Raw genomic sequence first — 17,742 nt, forward strand, 5'->3', positions numbered from 1 at the left:
TTTTTTACAGTATGTCTCCGTTTTCGGGCATTTACGCAAACCCGTGTGGGGGCCCAAAACTGTGCCATTGTGCTTGTAAAACGTTGGGCCGTGGGTTTTTTACAGGAGTGCTGTTTCGTTCCCAATGGGTTTCCCGGTTTGGTTTGGCCTTTTTGCCCTGGGAACCCAATTTTTTTAATTTTTTTTCTTAGGGATAGGAGCTGAACGGGGTTAAAAGGGGGTTTCCAAAAAAAATGAAACCCCAAAATCCTCCAGTGTACAAAAAAACCAGCAAGCAAAAAAAAAAAAATTGGTTTTTTCTGCATGCAACACCCTGAGATTCACCCTACAAGTGACATTATAATATCTTTAGATATTGCTGTCAAAATCCTATGATTACATCCCAAATTTTTCAGATCTTCTTTCATTTGGGGGGCCCTGTAAATTTCCCCCAAAATTTTCCCCGAAGGGCGGGCCCAACCCGGGGGGAAACTGAAGCCCGGGCCCCTTGTCCAGCCGTTTTTGGTGGGCCACGCATGGGCGGTGGGAGTGGTCCAAATGCTTATTTTATGTGACTGTGAATACATAGCCTTTGGTTTAAGGGGCCCCCAAAAAATGTCGGTAAAGCTATCGCTTCTTTTATCGCTTCAAAGGGTCATTTTTTTTTTTCCAAAAAGGGGGGCAGGGAAAAACCCGAGTGGGGGGGTCCACAGTCCCCCAGTCGCAGCCCCTTTTTGAAACCTTTTCCCATTTCCCAAAAAAATTGTACCCCCCATTTCCTCTTTTCCATTTTATGCAAAGGAAAAGGGGAAAAACCCCCCCCAACCCCAAAAAAGTCATCTACATTTAAGGGGCCCCACACCGCTGAGGCCCCGAACACCCTTTGAGCAAAAGTCCCCGACCTTGTGTTTTTTTAGTTTTACAAGAGAAGGGAAGGAAAAACCTGTAGGGGGAAATTCCCAGTCAAAAACATGTGTCTGAACCAACACATGTTATGTTTTAAATGGGGTGGTTTGCGTGGGTGTGTTTTCGTGTGTGTGGGGTGGGGGTGTGTTGTGTTTTGTTTTTTTGGGGGTTTGGGGGGGGTGTGGGATTTCTTTGCCCTGGGGGGGAAAAGGGGACGCTGATGAGGGCAGCAAATTTTCCCCCCCGTTTAAGGAGGCTGGTGGGTGGGCAGGCACGTTGGCCGGAGTGGCTTTTCCCCCTTTTCCCAGAAGACTGTGTGGGCTGCTCACAAAAGGAGGATTTACCACTGTGTGTGTTTTAGACCTTTTAAAATATATAAATCATGTACAAATATATTATTTAAATCAACCCCGGTGGTAGTTTGATGTTAAATAACTTTTTTAAAGGAATATCCAAAAATTTAGGGAAATCACAATAAACTCTGTTTTGAAACTGTCAACATGGTCAACTTTTCTTTTAGTTTTGGAGCTAGACAATTTGATTTCAGATTTCAGGTGCACTGTTGTAAATCAGAGGTCTGTTGGTCATAGGTAGTGTGTTTGGAGTGTATTGTTGTATGTCCCGTTTTTTCCCCCCCCCCCCTTTTTGAAAAATTTTTTATTTCACCAAAAAGAAGAATGGGTTTTTTGTCCATTAAAAATGAAGCTACAAAAAAGCGTTTTCTGGTTTGTTTTTGCATACCGGGCCTGTTTTTTTGGGGCTTCATGCTAAGATGTGGCTGTAGCTTCAATATAGAAAAAACCCCATACAGGAAAATGGGTTGTCTTCCATCAATCTTGGAAAAAAAAGGGGTAGGGTGAACCTAACTTTTTCTTAATTATTTTGGTTCTTTTTTTTTAAAGGTTTGGGAAAAACATTTATTCTCTTTTTAAAAATTTTGCTTTGTTATTTCTTTTTCTAAAAAGGTTTTGGTATTTTTAAAATTTTAAAACATTAAACTTTTGCAACCGGTTTCATTTTACGAAATGAACTGTGGGAGCGGTTGCAGGCTCCCCTTTTGTTTAAGCAGTAAAGGGTTTTTGTTTTGACAATTGGATATGCCAATGAAGCCAGTTGTTTTAAAAAAGCGGGCCGAGGTAAATATGATTTGCTGAGATGAAAAGGTTTATAGGGGCCCCGGGAGGTGTAGAGAGTAGGAAGGCTCATTGCTTCCCTTCCAAACAAAACCGCACCCTGCCAAAACCATCGGTTGCGGGGGTGAAAGAAAGGGCAGAGCCTATATGGAGAGAAAGGCCTTTGTGAGGAGCAATGAAAGAAGGGAATTTGCCCAAAACAAGTTGCAAGGGGAAAGGGAAAGGGCCCCCAGGGGTCCTTTTTATTTTTCAAAACCCAAAAAAGTCAGGTTTTCAGCAGCGTATTTTTATACAAAATGCTAAAAAAACAGGGGAAAAAGAACAGAATTGAAAAAACGGGTTTTTAAAAGTGCTGTTTCGACCACGGCTAATTTTTCCCTGGGGGGCGCCAAAAATGTTTTTTTTTTTATCGTGGAAGGTTCATCTGTGTGTGTCTCACTAAACAGTCTATACTCAGGGTTTCCCTTGGGTGCACTAGCTGCTGCGGTAGCTCCACTGTACACGAGGAGCACTCAGGCCTGAGGTTCTTATGCTATTATATTACCATTTCAAATGCACTGTTTTTATGTATAAGATATCATGAATAAAACCAATAAAATATACGTGCAAGTTGCTAGGATACCGGCCGATTGATTGATTTATTGGCTGTATGCGTTTAGCATAGACTTCTTGGTGCAGCAGTTGCAGCACACTGCCCAGCCAGCGCCTCTGTCTCACGCATGCAAATAACATTATGACACTGATTGATGAATTGCCTGTCCCTGTCAGGTAAAATGAAGCACACGCTGACACAAATCCAATTAAAATCGAAGAGTGCCCCTATAGCAGAGCACGATCTTGTTGAAAAACCCGAAGGCAAAAACTCGGACATCTTCAGCTCACCAGGATTGTAAATATTTGATGCCAAAGCAGCCATGCATGAGTTCTTTTGGCAGGTTGCAAAAGTTAATGGCGTCTTGTAAGATTGTTTCGTTTCCCTCCACGTTTACTGAACATTAACACGCTCATTCTGTGCATGTTCAGCAAATTTTCATTGTTTAATAATGGTGAATTCCACAAGATGCAGCTGTAGTTCACCTCCGCGCTCCAGGGAGAGTCACAATCACTTTCCACTGCAAAATGTAGGTCCTCCCTCAATCCTCCTTCTCCTCCTCCCTACTTGTGCATATTTTGTGTCAGCGTACTATGTCATGTGTACCAACTAGATTGCGTGCTTTGTCTCTCACCGCCTCCCTCCTGCTCACAGTGTCACTGCTCCCCTGGCACAGCGTGGCAGCGCAGAATGAAGCCGACTGTGTCTTAGCATTAGCGGGTGTAAATAGCGTACAACTCTATGTTATGTACTGTAAGCTGAATGTGAGCTGCCCTATCAGATAGTGTAACAGAGACAGGCAGTTTATTCTTAGTAGAGTCGTGGTTACCACTATTGGAATTCTTCGAAAACAGTAGACGTCTCTGTGTGTGTGTGTGTGTGTGTGTGTGTCTGTGTGTGTGTGTGTGTGTGTGTGTGTGTGTGTGTGGTGTGTGTGTGTGTGTGGTGTGTGTGTGTGTGTGCCTATGTCATTGCATATATTTGTGTTTGTAAGTGCCTCTGTCTTCCGGCCATTCCCCCAAGTGGGAGTTCATTTCAGAGATGGTTGCTGAGATGGTTTTGTTCTATGTGTTGTGTGGAGTGACTCCAGGAAGGCCCGTGTCCGGTCGCTTGACATTGTGGAAGAATAAATTGCAGAGATATAGAATGACAAGCTTCAAAGGCGAGTGTGATGTCAAAGAGACAGTAGTGTAGATGTGGAGCTGCTGAAGATGATGCATCAAATATGCTGCACTTGAAGAAAAGCCTAATTTAACACACACACACACACACACACACACACACACACACACACACAGATAGGCTCTGACCAACAGACATTTCTGAACTAAGATTTGCTTTTCATAACACTGGCCATTTATTGTCCTTGTCCATGAAACGCAGCTCACCACCGCAGATGTTTCTACAGAGATCAGATTATGACAAAGAATCTTATTATTTGTGTTTGTGCTCAGATGGGCCAGGTGTTCACACTGACTCAGTGCTTTTAAATGCAGTTGTGTTGTGGCTGTCTTTAGGAATGAGCCTAATAGCCCCTTTAACTTAGACAGGGAACCAGCCTTGCATGTTTTCTGCCAGGAATGATGAAAGCAGTCGGCATGTAAATGCTTGCAGATTCGCTTTGGTGTTTCTGGGTGAAGGAGAGTCGTAAACCAGAGTAGTTGTCAAATTAGTGGACTACACCTTTGCATATCCTGTCTAGCAAAACAGAAACCGCCTCTAATTGTTATTAATCTGTGGATATTGAGCCAAAGCTTGCCCTGTGTTTTGTTTGCTTTAAAGCTACTACCGTGTTTGTGTGGTGTTGCATTCACATACTGTATTTTGCATGAACATTTTGTCAGAAAATCAAACCTGGAAGACAAACCAATAAACAAACTTAAACCACTGCAGAGGCTGCAGTTTTTTTGCAGACAATTGGGCCTTATAGTCACATACTGTACAGTATATAACAACAACAACAACAACAACAACAACAACAACAAATTACATACAACATACTATATTCCCACACTGCATACAGGCATCCTCCAAACTTGTCACTGAATCACACAAATACACACACATAGCTTTGAATCCGAAGCATCCTCTCAAGCCCCCTGACTCATTTCAGAGAGTAGGTTAGGATTTGGAGCCATTTTGGTCCCAGGATTAAAGTCTGACAAGGATAATTCCCCTTCAGCCACTCATCTTGTGTCACTCTCACGTGACACAAGATGAGTCAAGGTTTTGGGAGGAGCACTACAGTATGTATGTAATTAACCTATTGGAGGCCCTTATCCATTTGAATCCACCCATATTTGAGTTTTCCGCCCATAAACGATAAAAACTGCTCTTTTACAGTCAACGTGAGTAAAACAGTGATGCGTTGTTTTTCCACGCTAACTTTTGCACCCCTCCACTCTCAACCTCGGCAGTCAGTAAATATAATCCAGTCTCTAATGCTTAGAACTGAACTTATACTCGTTTGAATGCCCCCCCCCCCCCCCCCCCAACCTGCACAAGTGCTTCCTATATAGATAATGTCAGTGTCTTGTTAATCTCTTGATGGTTTTATTGAAACACTTTATTTACTTAACCAGTCTTTACTCAAAGTGTAAAATTGCTGCTAGAGTGCAGTTTATTTAATCTCTTTATATGTTTTATCTATCACTGGTTCTGTTTTCTTTGTGATGTTTAAATTGGCTTCTGTTAAGTCTAATTGCAATCAAAAGGATAAACTGATAAATAGATAAACTTTATTAGTGGTTGATTCCTATCATTCTTCCACAGTAATTATTCGACCAGGTGTCCACATTCATAACATAAGTATTGAGGCATTTAAATAATTATTTCAGGGCTAAATATCAATCAGAATCATTTTGATTACCAATTTATCTGCCAATTATTTTCTTGACTTATTTATTGATAATTGGTTGATTAAAATGTAGTGTGTTCATAAATTACTGAATAATTCTGATCTAAAGTTTTTAGAGCCAAAAGTGACATCTTCAGATTGTTTGTTTTGTTTGACCAACAGAAAAGAATCCTAAAAAGAAATAATAAATAATTATATGTACAATGACATAAGACAAAAAAGCAACACATCTTCTGCTGGCACCAGCAATTTATTTGCTTTAGTGCTGGCAATTCATTTTCTGTCAATCACCTAATTAATTAATTGATTCAGAATTGTTGTTTTATTTCATAAATGCAAACATAAACAAGCTAAGACAACTATAAAATGCTACAAAAGAGTAGTGACAATATGATTTTCCAAAACCATTTAAACACAATACATTTGAAAGCACAGTGCAAGTGTTATTTTTTAGATAATTTGAAATGTACTCATATTGAGGGATTTCATAAGAAGAATGATCAAAAGCAAACACACAGCTTTAATTAAGCTCCAGCACATGTCAGCCAGTGTCGCCAGGCCTGGCACCGGTTCGACTGACATCACCACACATAGACCAAGGCACTCATACACAGGGGGGTCCAGACCGGTTGGAAAAACAACAAAAAACTCTACAAGAAATTTGATGGCCTCTTTACTCATTCCCTGCTAGTTGCTTTTCTCTGTGAGGAACGTCCCTACATACAGGGGGAGGGGAAAGAGAAAAGGTAGTGCGTTCATGTGAGTGTGAACAAGTAAAGCTGTCCATAGGTAGCTGGAGGGAGTAGTGAGACGGGTAGAGAGAGGGACGGTGAGAGACAGGCAGGGAGGAATGCAGGCGGGGAAACAGTTTGAGGGCTTTCGTAACGTTGAGTGCTGTGAGTGCGGTATTGATCCAGGTTAACCCTGTCGGAACATACACCTATAGCAGGCGGGCTCAGCCTTCCAACTACAGTATAATACCTCATGGTCGCCAGATTAAAGGATGAGACCTAAGGAGCAAGCTGTACGACTCAACATAAAGGAACAGAAGCAACCATGAGGAGCAGCTAACAGCGGACCCTCACTGCACCGCCGCAGTATGAGCTGGTATTCACCTGTCAGTAGCTCTTAGCACTGAGGTGTGTGAGATAGAAAGAGACACAGAAAATACATCAGTGTGTGCATGTAGAGAGGAGTAGGCACACCAGTCGGCTATACATTAGTCTGTTTGTGTGTGAGTGTGTGTCTGTTTGTGTGTGTTAGATGTGTGTGATTGCATGTGTCAGCTGTGTCCCTGTAGGCTTGCTGCGTGCCTGTCAGTGACAATGCTGACTACATGCTTTTTGACGGGGGACTCAGAGGAGTCCTCCGTTAGCGAAGTAGCAGTGTGGAGGGGCATGCAAGTGTTTGATGTGCGCAGGACAGGACAGAGCAGGGTGGCACATGACCCCTGCAAGTCCTCATCTTTCTGTTATTTTTAATTTTTTCTGGCTGATTATTGTGGCTCATTGGCAAGGGAAAAGGTTTTAGCACAAGTAAATGGAATTGTAACCATTGTAATTGCAGCAGATTGAATGTTTTTTGCACTGTTGGCAGAAATGATTTCTGCACAGGAATGCACATAATGTTTAGTGTGTGTGTGTGTGTGTGTATTTGTGTCTGTGTCTGTGCATGCATGCGTGCCTGCGTGCACACATCTACTTCTCCAGCTTGTGTGTGTGGTAACTGTTTTGAAAGTCCACCTTCACTCAAATATATATTTTGTTAAGGATTCCTTCACTTGGATGTTTGACCTTCCCTTTGCAGAACGATGTGTGTGCAGGGTTTGGCACTAGAAGGCTGTAGTAGTCATCAGACTAACACTCGAGATCCAATACCGTTCTGACAATATGTTTGAGCTTCTTACTGCAGAAAATTGAATGGTTCCTGCCTCTGTAGTCATATACTTGCTAGAAGAAGGTTCAGCAAAACATGAATTAAGATTAACGTGGGACATAAATGTGTTTTGCAGCAAATATAAATGTCCAGATTTAATTTCAAATCTGTGGATGCATGTTCACAGCCATATGGAGGGGCTTCAGTTGCCATGTTACAGCAAACTGTTTTTTTATGAAATAGAAATGTGTTGGGCAGCCAGATAGCTCTGTTGGAATAGAGGTTTACTCCTCAACGCAGTGGGCCCGGGTTCGGCTCTGACCTGCGGCCCTTTGCTGCGTGTCATTCTCTCTCTCTCCCCTTTCATATCTTCAGCTATCTTGTCAAAAATAAAGGCTGAAAATGCCCCAAAAATATATATTCAAAAAAATTGAAATGCATTGTGACAAAGCGATATACAAATGGAACATTTTAAAATACTAATTTCCTTGGTTTATTAGGCATGGCGGGAGATCATTTGTTTTGTGTCAGCTGGGCACCCTGTGGCATTTTAACTCTGACTGAAAATTAATTTGTTGTGATTACACTGAGAACTGGAAATATTTTTATATCTGCTGCAGAATGCACACTGCATTGGACACTCTAAGAAAATGTCTGTACGCATCTTATCTAATTGTAAATAGTTATTTTCTTAATTTCTTTGTGACATCATGGCGTATCTTTGAGCTGATGTGTAGTTGAAATATGAACATCTTCTCTCTTCTACTGATATAGTTGATAATGAGCAAGGACTTTGCCTGAGTCATTTAAAATATATGGAGATACTTGGAATTATCATGTGATTCTAAATCATCACTTGATACAAGATATTAATCCACCTGAAATGTCCCTGCGTGCCAATGGACCTGGTTAATGAACCTTGTTCCACACGTGACAGGTGAAGAAACAATGTGCAGTCTCTCCTTATTTACATCTTTCTACTGAGCAGCTGAGTGAGCGTCGACAGCGAGGCGCAGATAGATGTCAACAGGAAGGCTGTGGCTTCCATCAGAGCTGCATATGTCTATCTGCCAGGACTGTGCCTCCCTGCCTCGGTGCCACATAGAAAACGTATGCGTGAAGAGAAACAGGCAGGCAGGTAAGCCTGCTGAATTCTGATGAGTCCTCACCCGCCGAGGGAGGTAAAACAGAAGCACCTGAGCACTACACGCTGAGATGAGATGGTTAGCAGCACGGTGGAGCGGCAGCTTTGTTCACTCTGCAGTATCAGCGTAAAAAATATGTGGTTAGGGAACAATGGCGAAGAGCAGATAGAATAACTGTTTTCTTACTTGATGGGGGGGAATCCTTGATGAATTCAAATGAATGCCCAGAGGAATCAAATTGTTTAATAAGACTGAATGTGAAGGGAACTGTCACCAGAAACAATTATTATTCATAACTTTAATAATATTATAATATTCTGTTAGATGAACCAGCATATTTTAGTCTCAGGGGTATTTATACAATTTAAGGAAAAATAAGCAATTTTCCACCCCCCTCAAAAACAGTCCATATGATGCTTTGTTGTTTGTAGGAATTACAGTGATTGTTTATTCTGTTAGTTCAAGCTGCTATAGTCTATATTTTGTACATTAAACAGTGGATCAAGTGACTCCATAAATAATCAAAGGTGTCTCATGTATTGACAAACCCATCGAGAATTATCACCAGACCATGCAGTCCCCTTTAGCTCTGCAGAGCGTTTAATCGTCTTTCACTTCAATATTTTGGTTTTACAGCACGTAACTTAACTGTTTTGGTTCACTCTCATAGTTCCAGGCAGTGTCATTTCCATCAGAAGCACCTGTTTTCAGCAAAAAAACCTCTGATAAACTAACTCTACGCTACCTGCCCAGCACCGAATGGCAGACAGACAAAGTTCTCCCTTTGTGTTTGTAAAGTATGACAATGGTAATGATACTTGACTCACTAGCAAGCAAATCCTGCAAGTAACAAAAAAAGGGGCCCTAACTTGAGTCAGTGCTTTTGCTAACAACTTCTATGCAATCCTTCAGGTAAACATGGTTAAATGTTGGTACCTTCATGACAGGCAGACCTTTTATGTTAGCAACTGATATTGGTTTGCAAGCCACTGTTTTAAGGTCAAGAAGGAGCTTTTAATCTTAATGTCAGTCTTGATCTTCTAATAGAGTACACTATTTAAAACATAATGAAAACACCATCTATCTATACTTCCAGACGTCCTTCCAGAAAAGAGTAATTTGGTATTAATTAGAAGGAAAAATAAGAATGTCCTTAGAAGAAAATTTAATGTCTTATTGCAGATGTGTGTGCTTGCCTGTAGATAGATTTTACATTTTACATTCAGACCTGCTGTGACCGCCCTGGAATTATTCAAAGTGAATATTGTCTTTATGTTCTATATATATATATATATATATATATATATATATATATATATATATATATATATATGTGTGTGTGTGTGTTTTGGTCTTGTTCAGTAGGCCTACATTTCTTCTGAGCACTCTGACTCAGACTGATCTAACAAGACATTGTAGGTTGCAGTACATGCAAAATACGTAATGCACCTTTACATACAGCCTATGGTAACGAGCTTAGGAACTGCTTCAGGGTTTGTTTGTCCTTCTGGAGGACAAATAGGAGCACATCCTTGTGGCTGAAGGTAAATAACAATGCATAGACACTTCTTTCATACAAATTCTGTTATCTCTGTTCCACAAAGATTGGATGGGCCTTAGAGAATTGCATAGGAGCACTACACAGACATGGCCTAAACTCCAACTTAATTCAGCAACAGGGAGAGCGCTGTCAGAGTTTAAAAAGAGGAGCAAAGAGACATCTTCCATACTGAAGGGTCTCATGAATATTGTTGACTTGTTGCTTCCTCTCTGAGATTTAAGGGCATTTAGGCTTAAGAGCTTAAGGATCAAATCTAGAAATTGGGTTAATTCAGATTAAACAAGTCTGCAGTGGGGGTATAAGGACCACCAGACACTTTGACCAACCCACCAAAACCAACCCATATAAGATATCTACACTGGGTATAAATTGGCATTTTATCAATGCTAGTTGCAGCAAGATGTAAAGGAATAAGACCAGTGCATTTGTCAGCTTAGAGCTTTACATTCTACAATACTGATGATGTAAGAGCTCACATACATGCACATATAGCTGTAAACGTAGCTGATTGTAAGAAGATCACATTATGCTGCACTCAGCACTGAAACGTCGGACCGCTACACATAAAAGAAACAGACACATTAGTGTTGCTTAGACAGTGCATATCACTGGATTGTAATATGACCATGTAATAGGTGTATTATCACATGCTGGCAGTGTGATTTATGACTGCAGAGGTTTTCATTTCCTATTTTATCTGCATGGTATGTAGGGCTGTAATGAAGGCCAGATCATCTTTCAGTTTGAAAGTCGTCAATTATCTTGTGTGCAATATAAAGTCTTGCATTGGACTGTTTCTGGACTGATGTGGACTTCTTCTTTCTGTTGTGTCATCGTGCGTGGCTTTCAGCTGAAACACAACACGTTTCACGAGGCTGAGGGATTGAAAAATAAAGGTTTCTGGTTTTTTTTCTGGCATAACACATCTGGTGATTTAGCTCACCGTTTTATCACAAGGAATGAATGATTTTGTTAAGCATTAGGTAACAAATATTGGTGTGTAACAACAGCGAGGCAGTTTTTAATCAGAGACGGTGAGAGCATTGGCAGTTACAGTAAATGGACACAGGAGGAAGGAAAATAACACTTAAATGGAGGAAAACTAATTTGATGTTGAAACATTTTGGTGTGAGGATTCTAGTAGAGGTGACTGTGTGTGTAAGTGTTTGTGAGGCATTGCGCTCCGGACAGAGCTGGTGGACTGAAGGACTATTTAGGATGTCTGTTTATTCGTCTAGAGCAGCGGCCCCAAACCTTTTTTGCCCCACTGACCGATTTCATAGCAGACAAATTTTCACAGACCAAGGTGTGGCGCATAAACACAACAAAATAAAATGATAAAACCAGAAAAATCTGATAAGGTAATATGAAAGCAAATCTAAAATGCATGAAAAAGACAATTTAACTTAACGATGTACCATTGGGAACCCTTCACTTGTTTCTGTGCAACCAAACGGTCCCATCTAGAGGTAAAGGGAGACAGTCATAAGTGTGTTCCTTATGTCCAGTTTATTCCGTGTTTTTGTTCTGATTGCTGTCACGGCAGAAAATTGCAGTGCTTGGTTTCCATGTCCCGAATAAGTTTTGAATCCTTCATTACCTCATTTGCTAGCTTGTTGCCACATATTATGCAGAGCGGGCTTGGCCCATGAGAATCACCTGTTGCGATAAAGCCGTATTTTAAGTAGAAGTCTTGGTATTGTCTGTTAAATTTATTTTTCTTTGAAGTTGTAGGCTCCTCTTCTGTCTCCTCCACGTGCCTTTTACCCTGAACAAAAAAGCTCTGCAAAGACGTTAGAGCCTCCCTGCTGGGCACAGGACAGCACGCCTTGAGAGCTGATCACTGACAGCATGGGCATCTGCACAGAGCTGGGAAGGAAATGTAAACAAGGCTTTTAAAGGCCTTTTTAGACTGAATTCATGAGCAGAGTAGGAAATGTTTAATCATTCCCTCTTGTGGGTTTCTGAAAAGAAAAAACACACTCACTATTTGGGGTTACAGTTCTTAATGATGAGTGACTATGACTTTTTGGAGGGTTTTACAAACAAAATACATTGAGTTTACGGCAAATTGAATACCCTTTATCCAGTCTTCATTCTGACTGTCTAAGAGACATTAGATGTAGGCAGCTTTATTTGTATAGATGTATACATTATTTATCTGCATATGCCATTTATCACACTATTTAATTTAACAGCATTTGAATCAATTCAACAATCTCTTAAATTATGTGAAATAGAAACCTTTAAAAGCCCTCTAATATCTCTAGTATCACTCTAAATTATCTTTTGTTTGGGAACCATCTGGAACAAAATATTTCAAACTCAAACGTTTGTTTACGAGGTTTTCTTTACTTTTAACTACATTCACTTTTCATTGGCTTTCTCTCATCTTTCTCTCTCATTGTCTTTTCTCTGTTTTGTCTCACACATTCAAATCTCGTAGGGGGTGGCAGTAGCTCAGTCCGTAGGGAGTTGATTTGGGAACCGGAGGGTCGCATGTTCAAGTCCCCGTATGGACCAAAAGTACGGAGTATGGGTTCATAGCTGGAGAAATGCCACTTCACCTCCTGGGCACTGCCAGGTGCCCTTGAGCAAGGCACTGTAACTCCCCCCAACCGCTCGGGGCACTAGCAGTCCACTCATTCTGACATCTCTCCATTTGTGCATGAATAGGACCTGAGCATGTGTGTGTATTTCAGGCCCATGTGTAGTGATTGCTAACAAACAGATTGTAAGTTGTAATTTCCCCACATACATTATTATTCATCAGTGAATGGAGCTGGCACAGGTGTCATCACTTAGCTTAAGATGTAGTGAAAAGTAACTAAGTGCTAAATTTAAGTACATTAAGCTGCTAATTATTGTGCACGTTTAATCAGAATCAGAATCAAAATCCGAAATACTTTATTGATCCCCGAAGGGAAACTCTGTGTTGCAGTTGCACAAATATTATAAATATCAGAGTAGAAATACAAATAAAGAAATAAAGAAATATAAGGAGTGTGGCTATGTACGGTATTTACATAAAGGAATGTTATTATACATTATTTACATAATTAACATACTGTAATTAAGGAATTGCAATGGTGAAATGTAAAATAATAATAATAATAATGTTAAAAGTGTAGGTCACGTGATAACAACTTGTCATATGTGGTTGTTTATAGTCTAGATTTAATAGACCATATCTCCCAAAACCTTTGACTCACAGTATTTTGTAAATGCATCCTATATTTTAGATTGTGTTATGTTTTATGTCTATCATTAGTGGTGGAATTGTTTCCCAGACTGTACTTCTGGCCTTCGTCTTGTCCCGCCACTTTTCTTGGCTTCCACCAAAGAGAGTTTCATTTCAAAGACAGACGTGCTCTTTATTCAATCCTCTCTGCCTACATGTAGCCCAGTGACCCGTGTCAGGTGGACTCCAGTTGGAGCTGATTTGAGAGTGATTCAAACTGTTTTCTCTAGGATATAGAAAAATATTTTAAAAAGGTGCTAGTTCTATTAGGCCATTTGCACATAGAGTTCATTATTCCTTACCACAAGGCTGCAACTGACGATGATACTAGTGGTCAATTAATCTGCTTTGGATTTTCTTTTTGATTAATTGTTTGAACTATAAAGCATTAAAGAAAGAGGCCTTCACAATATCCTAGAGCCCAAAGGGAAGTCATCAAATGTTTAGTTTTATCCAATTAAAAATTCAAACCAGTCCCATGACATGCTGCTTTTGTTTGCTATAATATAGGCCGTAGTTTTCCCCTAATACCATGGCTGAAGTCTCTTTCCCGAAATTTAGCCTTTGTGCAGATTTTCAGGTTCCAGATCGGCCCACCTGAGCTTTCATTTTCTCAAAGGCCAGGGCTTGGTCTAGACCTATCGCCATTTCTAGCCATTGGGGGACCAAAGTCAGGCTGGGGGAATTCATATAAATGTTAAAAAACCTCATAAAGTGAAATTTTCATGCCATGGGACCTTTAATGTAAGACCAAGAAAAGCCACCAATCTCCCATTTGAGACCTTTGCCTTAAATTTTGACTTCAACGATGAATCAATGATCAACTATTACTAACAGAACAAAAATAATTGTTGCAACACTTACAGTTCTTTACACTTAGTTACAAGAACTTAGTTACCAAGAAATCTCAGCAGGCCAGGTCCAGAGACACAAAAGCGTTAAATGGTGATCAAAAGGTGAAAGAAAAGGATATATTGCAAGGGATAAAAACACTGCAGGAAACAAAAGGTTAGAAAAAAGGTTTTTAAGTGTATAATTCACACAGGGTTTTTGACGACCTGATGTTTCGATGTTTAGATCTTTAGGAACACTGCAAACTTCTTGCGAGGGATGAATACCCTCTTTCTCACCCCTCTGTCTGCCCTCTTAGAGGTTAAAATTCCTTTGACTGCTCGGCATGCATGTGTGTGTATTAGTATGCATGCTTGTTAGCAGACACGGTTTCTTACATCGTGCAGGTGGGTGTAGTAAATATTAGCTTTTCAAATGAACATGGCCACCCTCAGATATTTAAAGGCTGAAATTGAGAGGTTTTTTTTCTCTTGGCAGGCTACTCCAAACCAACAGCAGACAGCTTGGTCACATTCAACAAACATTAAGTAACCATTGACTTCAGTCTGTATCTTCTACTGCGGCTCATTTTGGACTGAAAGGAGGAGCTGAAAAAGAGCGCTGGGTTCACCTTAAATGCAAACAAACAGATATTAGCAGCAGCCTGCTGCTTCATACAATATTACTGGATTATTCCCGGATTAAAAAGCAACAACATATAACCTGAGGACATACTGTTCATGTCTGTAGCTAGACATAAACACTGCAAACAGACAATGGTATATGTTGCAGGGTGGCTTGTATCGTGGGCCTCTCCCTACCCTGGAGACAGACAGACTGACAGAAAGCAGTGATCTTATGGTCAGCCAGCGGCCACAGGCATGCTGAAAATGAGACCTTGAAGAAGAACTGTCGGGAGTCACTTTTTCCGAGAGATGTCCATTCAGGGAGCTATGCATATTTCAGGATGACAGACAAGCAAGCGGCCTCTAAACTATGAGTAAAGAAAAAGAAGTAGTGCTGATGCTAACGATGTCCTGCTGCTAACATAGTGGGACAATATTTATAAAGAAACCTAACAGTATTATCTGTACTCCAGGAGTTTGCCTCACCTGACAGCGAACCTGCTAATGTGCTTATTAACTATTAAAGAGCAAAGAGGATGGCATCACTGTGCTGCAGTTCAGCGTCATCTAGTCTAACATTACATCAGGGTTACAGTTGGCAAATCAATTAGCATCTAGAACTGCAAGCAGTTATAACCAGGGTCCAAGCCTCATAGCGCCAGTTGTCCCAACGCCAGTCGGCAAACCGGGGAGCTCACGAAAGCGAAACCCGAAGCATAACGTGGGGAGGCAAACATCAGGAAATATTGAGAGGTGTGAGCCTCAAGGCCGGCGGTACAGTGCCGTTGCAAATATCCCAGAGCCTCAAAGGATTTTTGACAACCTCTGGTCAGTCTGATTTTCTTTTCTATATAAGCTGGTAAAACATCAACCCTTAGTCAATCTATCAACATCATTTCTTTTCAGGAAAAACGGGGCCAGTGGAATATTTGTGCTGCACTGAGGTCACTTGAATGTTAAAAAGGTTGTAGGACTAAATAAATAAATAAAACGGAACATGAATCTCACAGATATATATTGATATCACACACACAGCAATGCCACACAATTATTTGTGTTGTCTACACCAGTTCTATATATTTGGAGTCATCCAATGCAAAAATAAACATAGTGAACATTATTACTCATATAAAGGACAACTTATTTACACAATGACCCTGAAAAACTCTAGGCTTCTAGGCTGGATACAAAACCTTCTATAAGGGACAGGAAGACAACAAAGACATCAGAATGGGGCTACCAGTTTAGCTCCAAAAGACATTATGGGTCTACTAGTATATTATTAAGTTACAAAGTTATGAATCAGAAGTGCCGTTTGGCATCATAAACGACGCACTCGACCACAGAAGGGATAAAAGGGCCCAAAATGGTCTACGTTGATTATAGCGCCCCCTAAAGGCCTATTTTTACCAAATGTTGTACAGAGCCTCCGAGCAGCATGCCAAACAATCAACATGGGTTTGGTGTTGATAGCAATTACTTTGGCAGAGATATTGCAAATTTCCCATTTAAATGCATTGAGTTTCATGACAAAACAAATAAATGTTGATTATAGCACCCCCTAATGGCCAATCTTTACCAAATTTGGTACAGAGCATTGTGGAGAGATGTCAAACATCTCTCTCAAGTCTTTTGCTGATGACATGTAATTTGGCCGAGAAATGATATAATATGTGTTTGGTAGCTTGCTGCAGAAAATTAGTTTGGTCGTCAAATGCGCACACGTTAATATAGCAAAATTCTGTATATAACCTTTTGTCGCGGCCATCTGGAGATGCTACGTACCAGGTTTCGTGCAGCTCTGTCGCACGGCCAAGGACTAATTCGAAAAAGTTGGTTTTGCACTTAGCGCGATATTGTGAAAAGAACACACGTGACTCTGCTTGATTCACTGAATACGGGAATTTCATGTGTGATGTGTATTGTGGGAGTTCCTGTTAATTTTAAATAATTCACTTTAGTGTAAGTGGTTAATCCACACAGGGGTCCCAAAGGCCACGCCATGTTCAACCAATCAGTACCCCACTGTAAGGGGTGCTTCAGGAGTGACCCTAGAATGGTACCCATCAAATGTTGTAAAAATCGGAAGAGCCGTTCATGAGATATAAACTTTTATTAAGGGACTTGGACCCTTAATAACACAATAGTGAGCTGGGCCCTCAGAGTCCACAGGGCTATTTAAGCAGACAACGCTAAATGAAAGGAGCTTTTAGTTTCCATATTGGGCAGATCTGGGATGCCAGTGTTTGGAGCTGTTTTGGGGTTTACAATGGGTCTAAAAAGCTTTTCAGCCACTGCCCGCTTTTGGACGACACAAGGTTGTTAACTACGTTGAAAAAGGTGATGTGTTTTTAGTGGTAAAGGGTGATTTTTATCGGTTTACCCTTGTTTGGATAGCAGTTGCCAAGAGAGATCTTTCATCAAGCCACTCTCTTTAAATCACCATAAGTGACAGAAAGCTTGCAGGCCACCGTGTGGTAGGACACGCTGGGAATTCCGTTTTTATTTTCTGTTTTCTATGCTTTTGTGTCTGTTTCTGTGGTAGGAGAGACATGGTAGAGACACTCAAGTTATTTTTTTCTGTTGTTTCATTTATAGCTGTTATAGCTGTTGTGTATGTGTACGCAAGTTGGAAAATGTTTACATTTTACATTGTTTGTGATCGCTTACCTTATAATCAATAATAGAAGTCTATTCAGTTACTCTTCAATATTTTGACAAAAGTGCTCAAAGTTCAGATGGCTAGATGAGGAGAGAAGCAAAGTGGGCTTTCGTAACCCTTCTGTTGCTGTGTCCTCAGCACAATCAGAAAGAGACATTCATTCATGTCCAGCTGTCGGCTCGTTCCTCTCGTCTTCTCCTCGCTGTTGACAGGAAATTCTGACCTTTTTGCAGGGAGATGTTTTTGGAGAGAAAGGTGCAAAACCTAGATGTGTGTGGGTAATATGCTTGCATCTTTGTATTTAAATGTCCCGTGGAGAATCCTTATTACCTTA

General features: G+C 40.6%; 1 protein-coding gene across 3 annotated transcripts in view; it reads left to right on the forward strand.

Moving 5' to 3' along the window:
* igf2bp2a (insulin-like growth factor 2 mRNA binding protein 2a) overlaps window positions 1–17,742 on the forward strand; it is a 57,063-nt gene that overhangs the window by 18,440 nt on the left and 20,881 nt on the right. Inside the window, exon 1 of one of the 3 annotated variants that reach the window (XM_032530097.1) lies at window positions 6,293–6,574. The exons of the other annotated variants lie outside the window; for them this stretch is intronic. Coding sequence (XP_032385988.1) covers window positions 6,567–6,574 — 8 coding nt within the window. The 5' untranslated portion in view covers window positions 6,293–6,566. Of the gene's footprint in view, window positions 1–6,292; window positions 6,575–17,742 lie in introns of those variants that run through there. 3 annotated transcript variants of the gene reach the window in all.

This window comes from Etheostoma spectabile, chromosome 11 (assembly GCF_008692095.1).
Source record: "Etheostoma spectabile isolate EspeVRDwgs_2016 chromosome 11, UIUC_Espe_1.0, whole genome shotgun sequence".
NCBI lineage: Eukaryota > Metazoa > Chordata > Actinopteri > Perciformes > Percidae > Etheostoma > Etheostoma spectabile.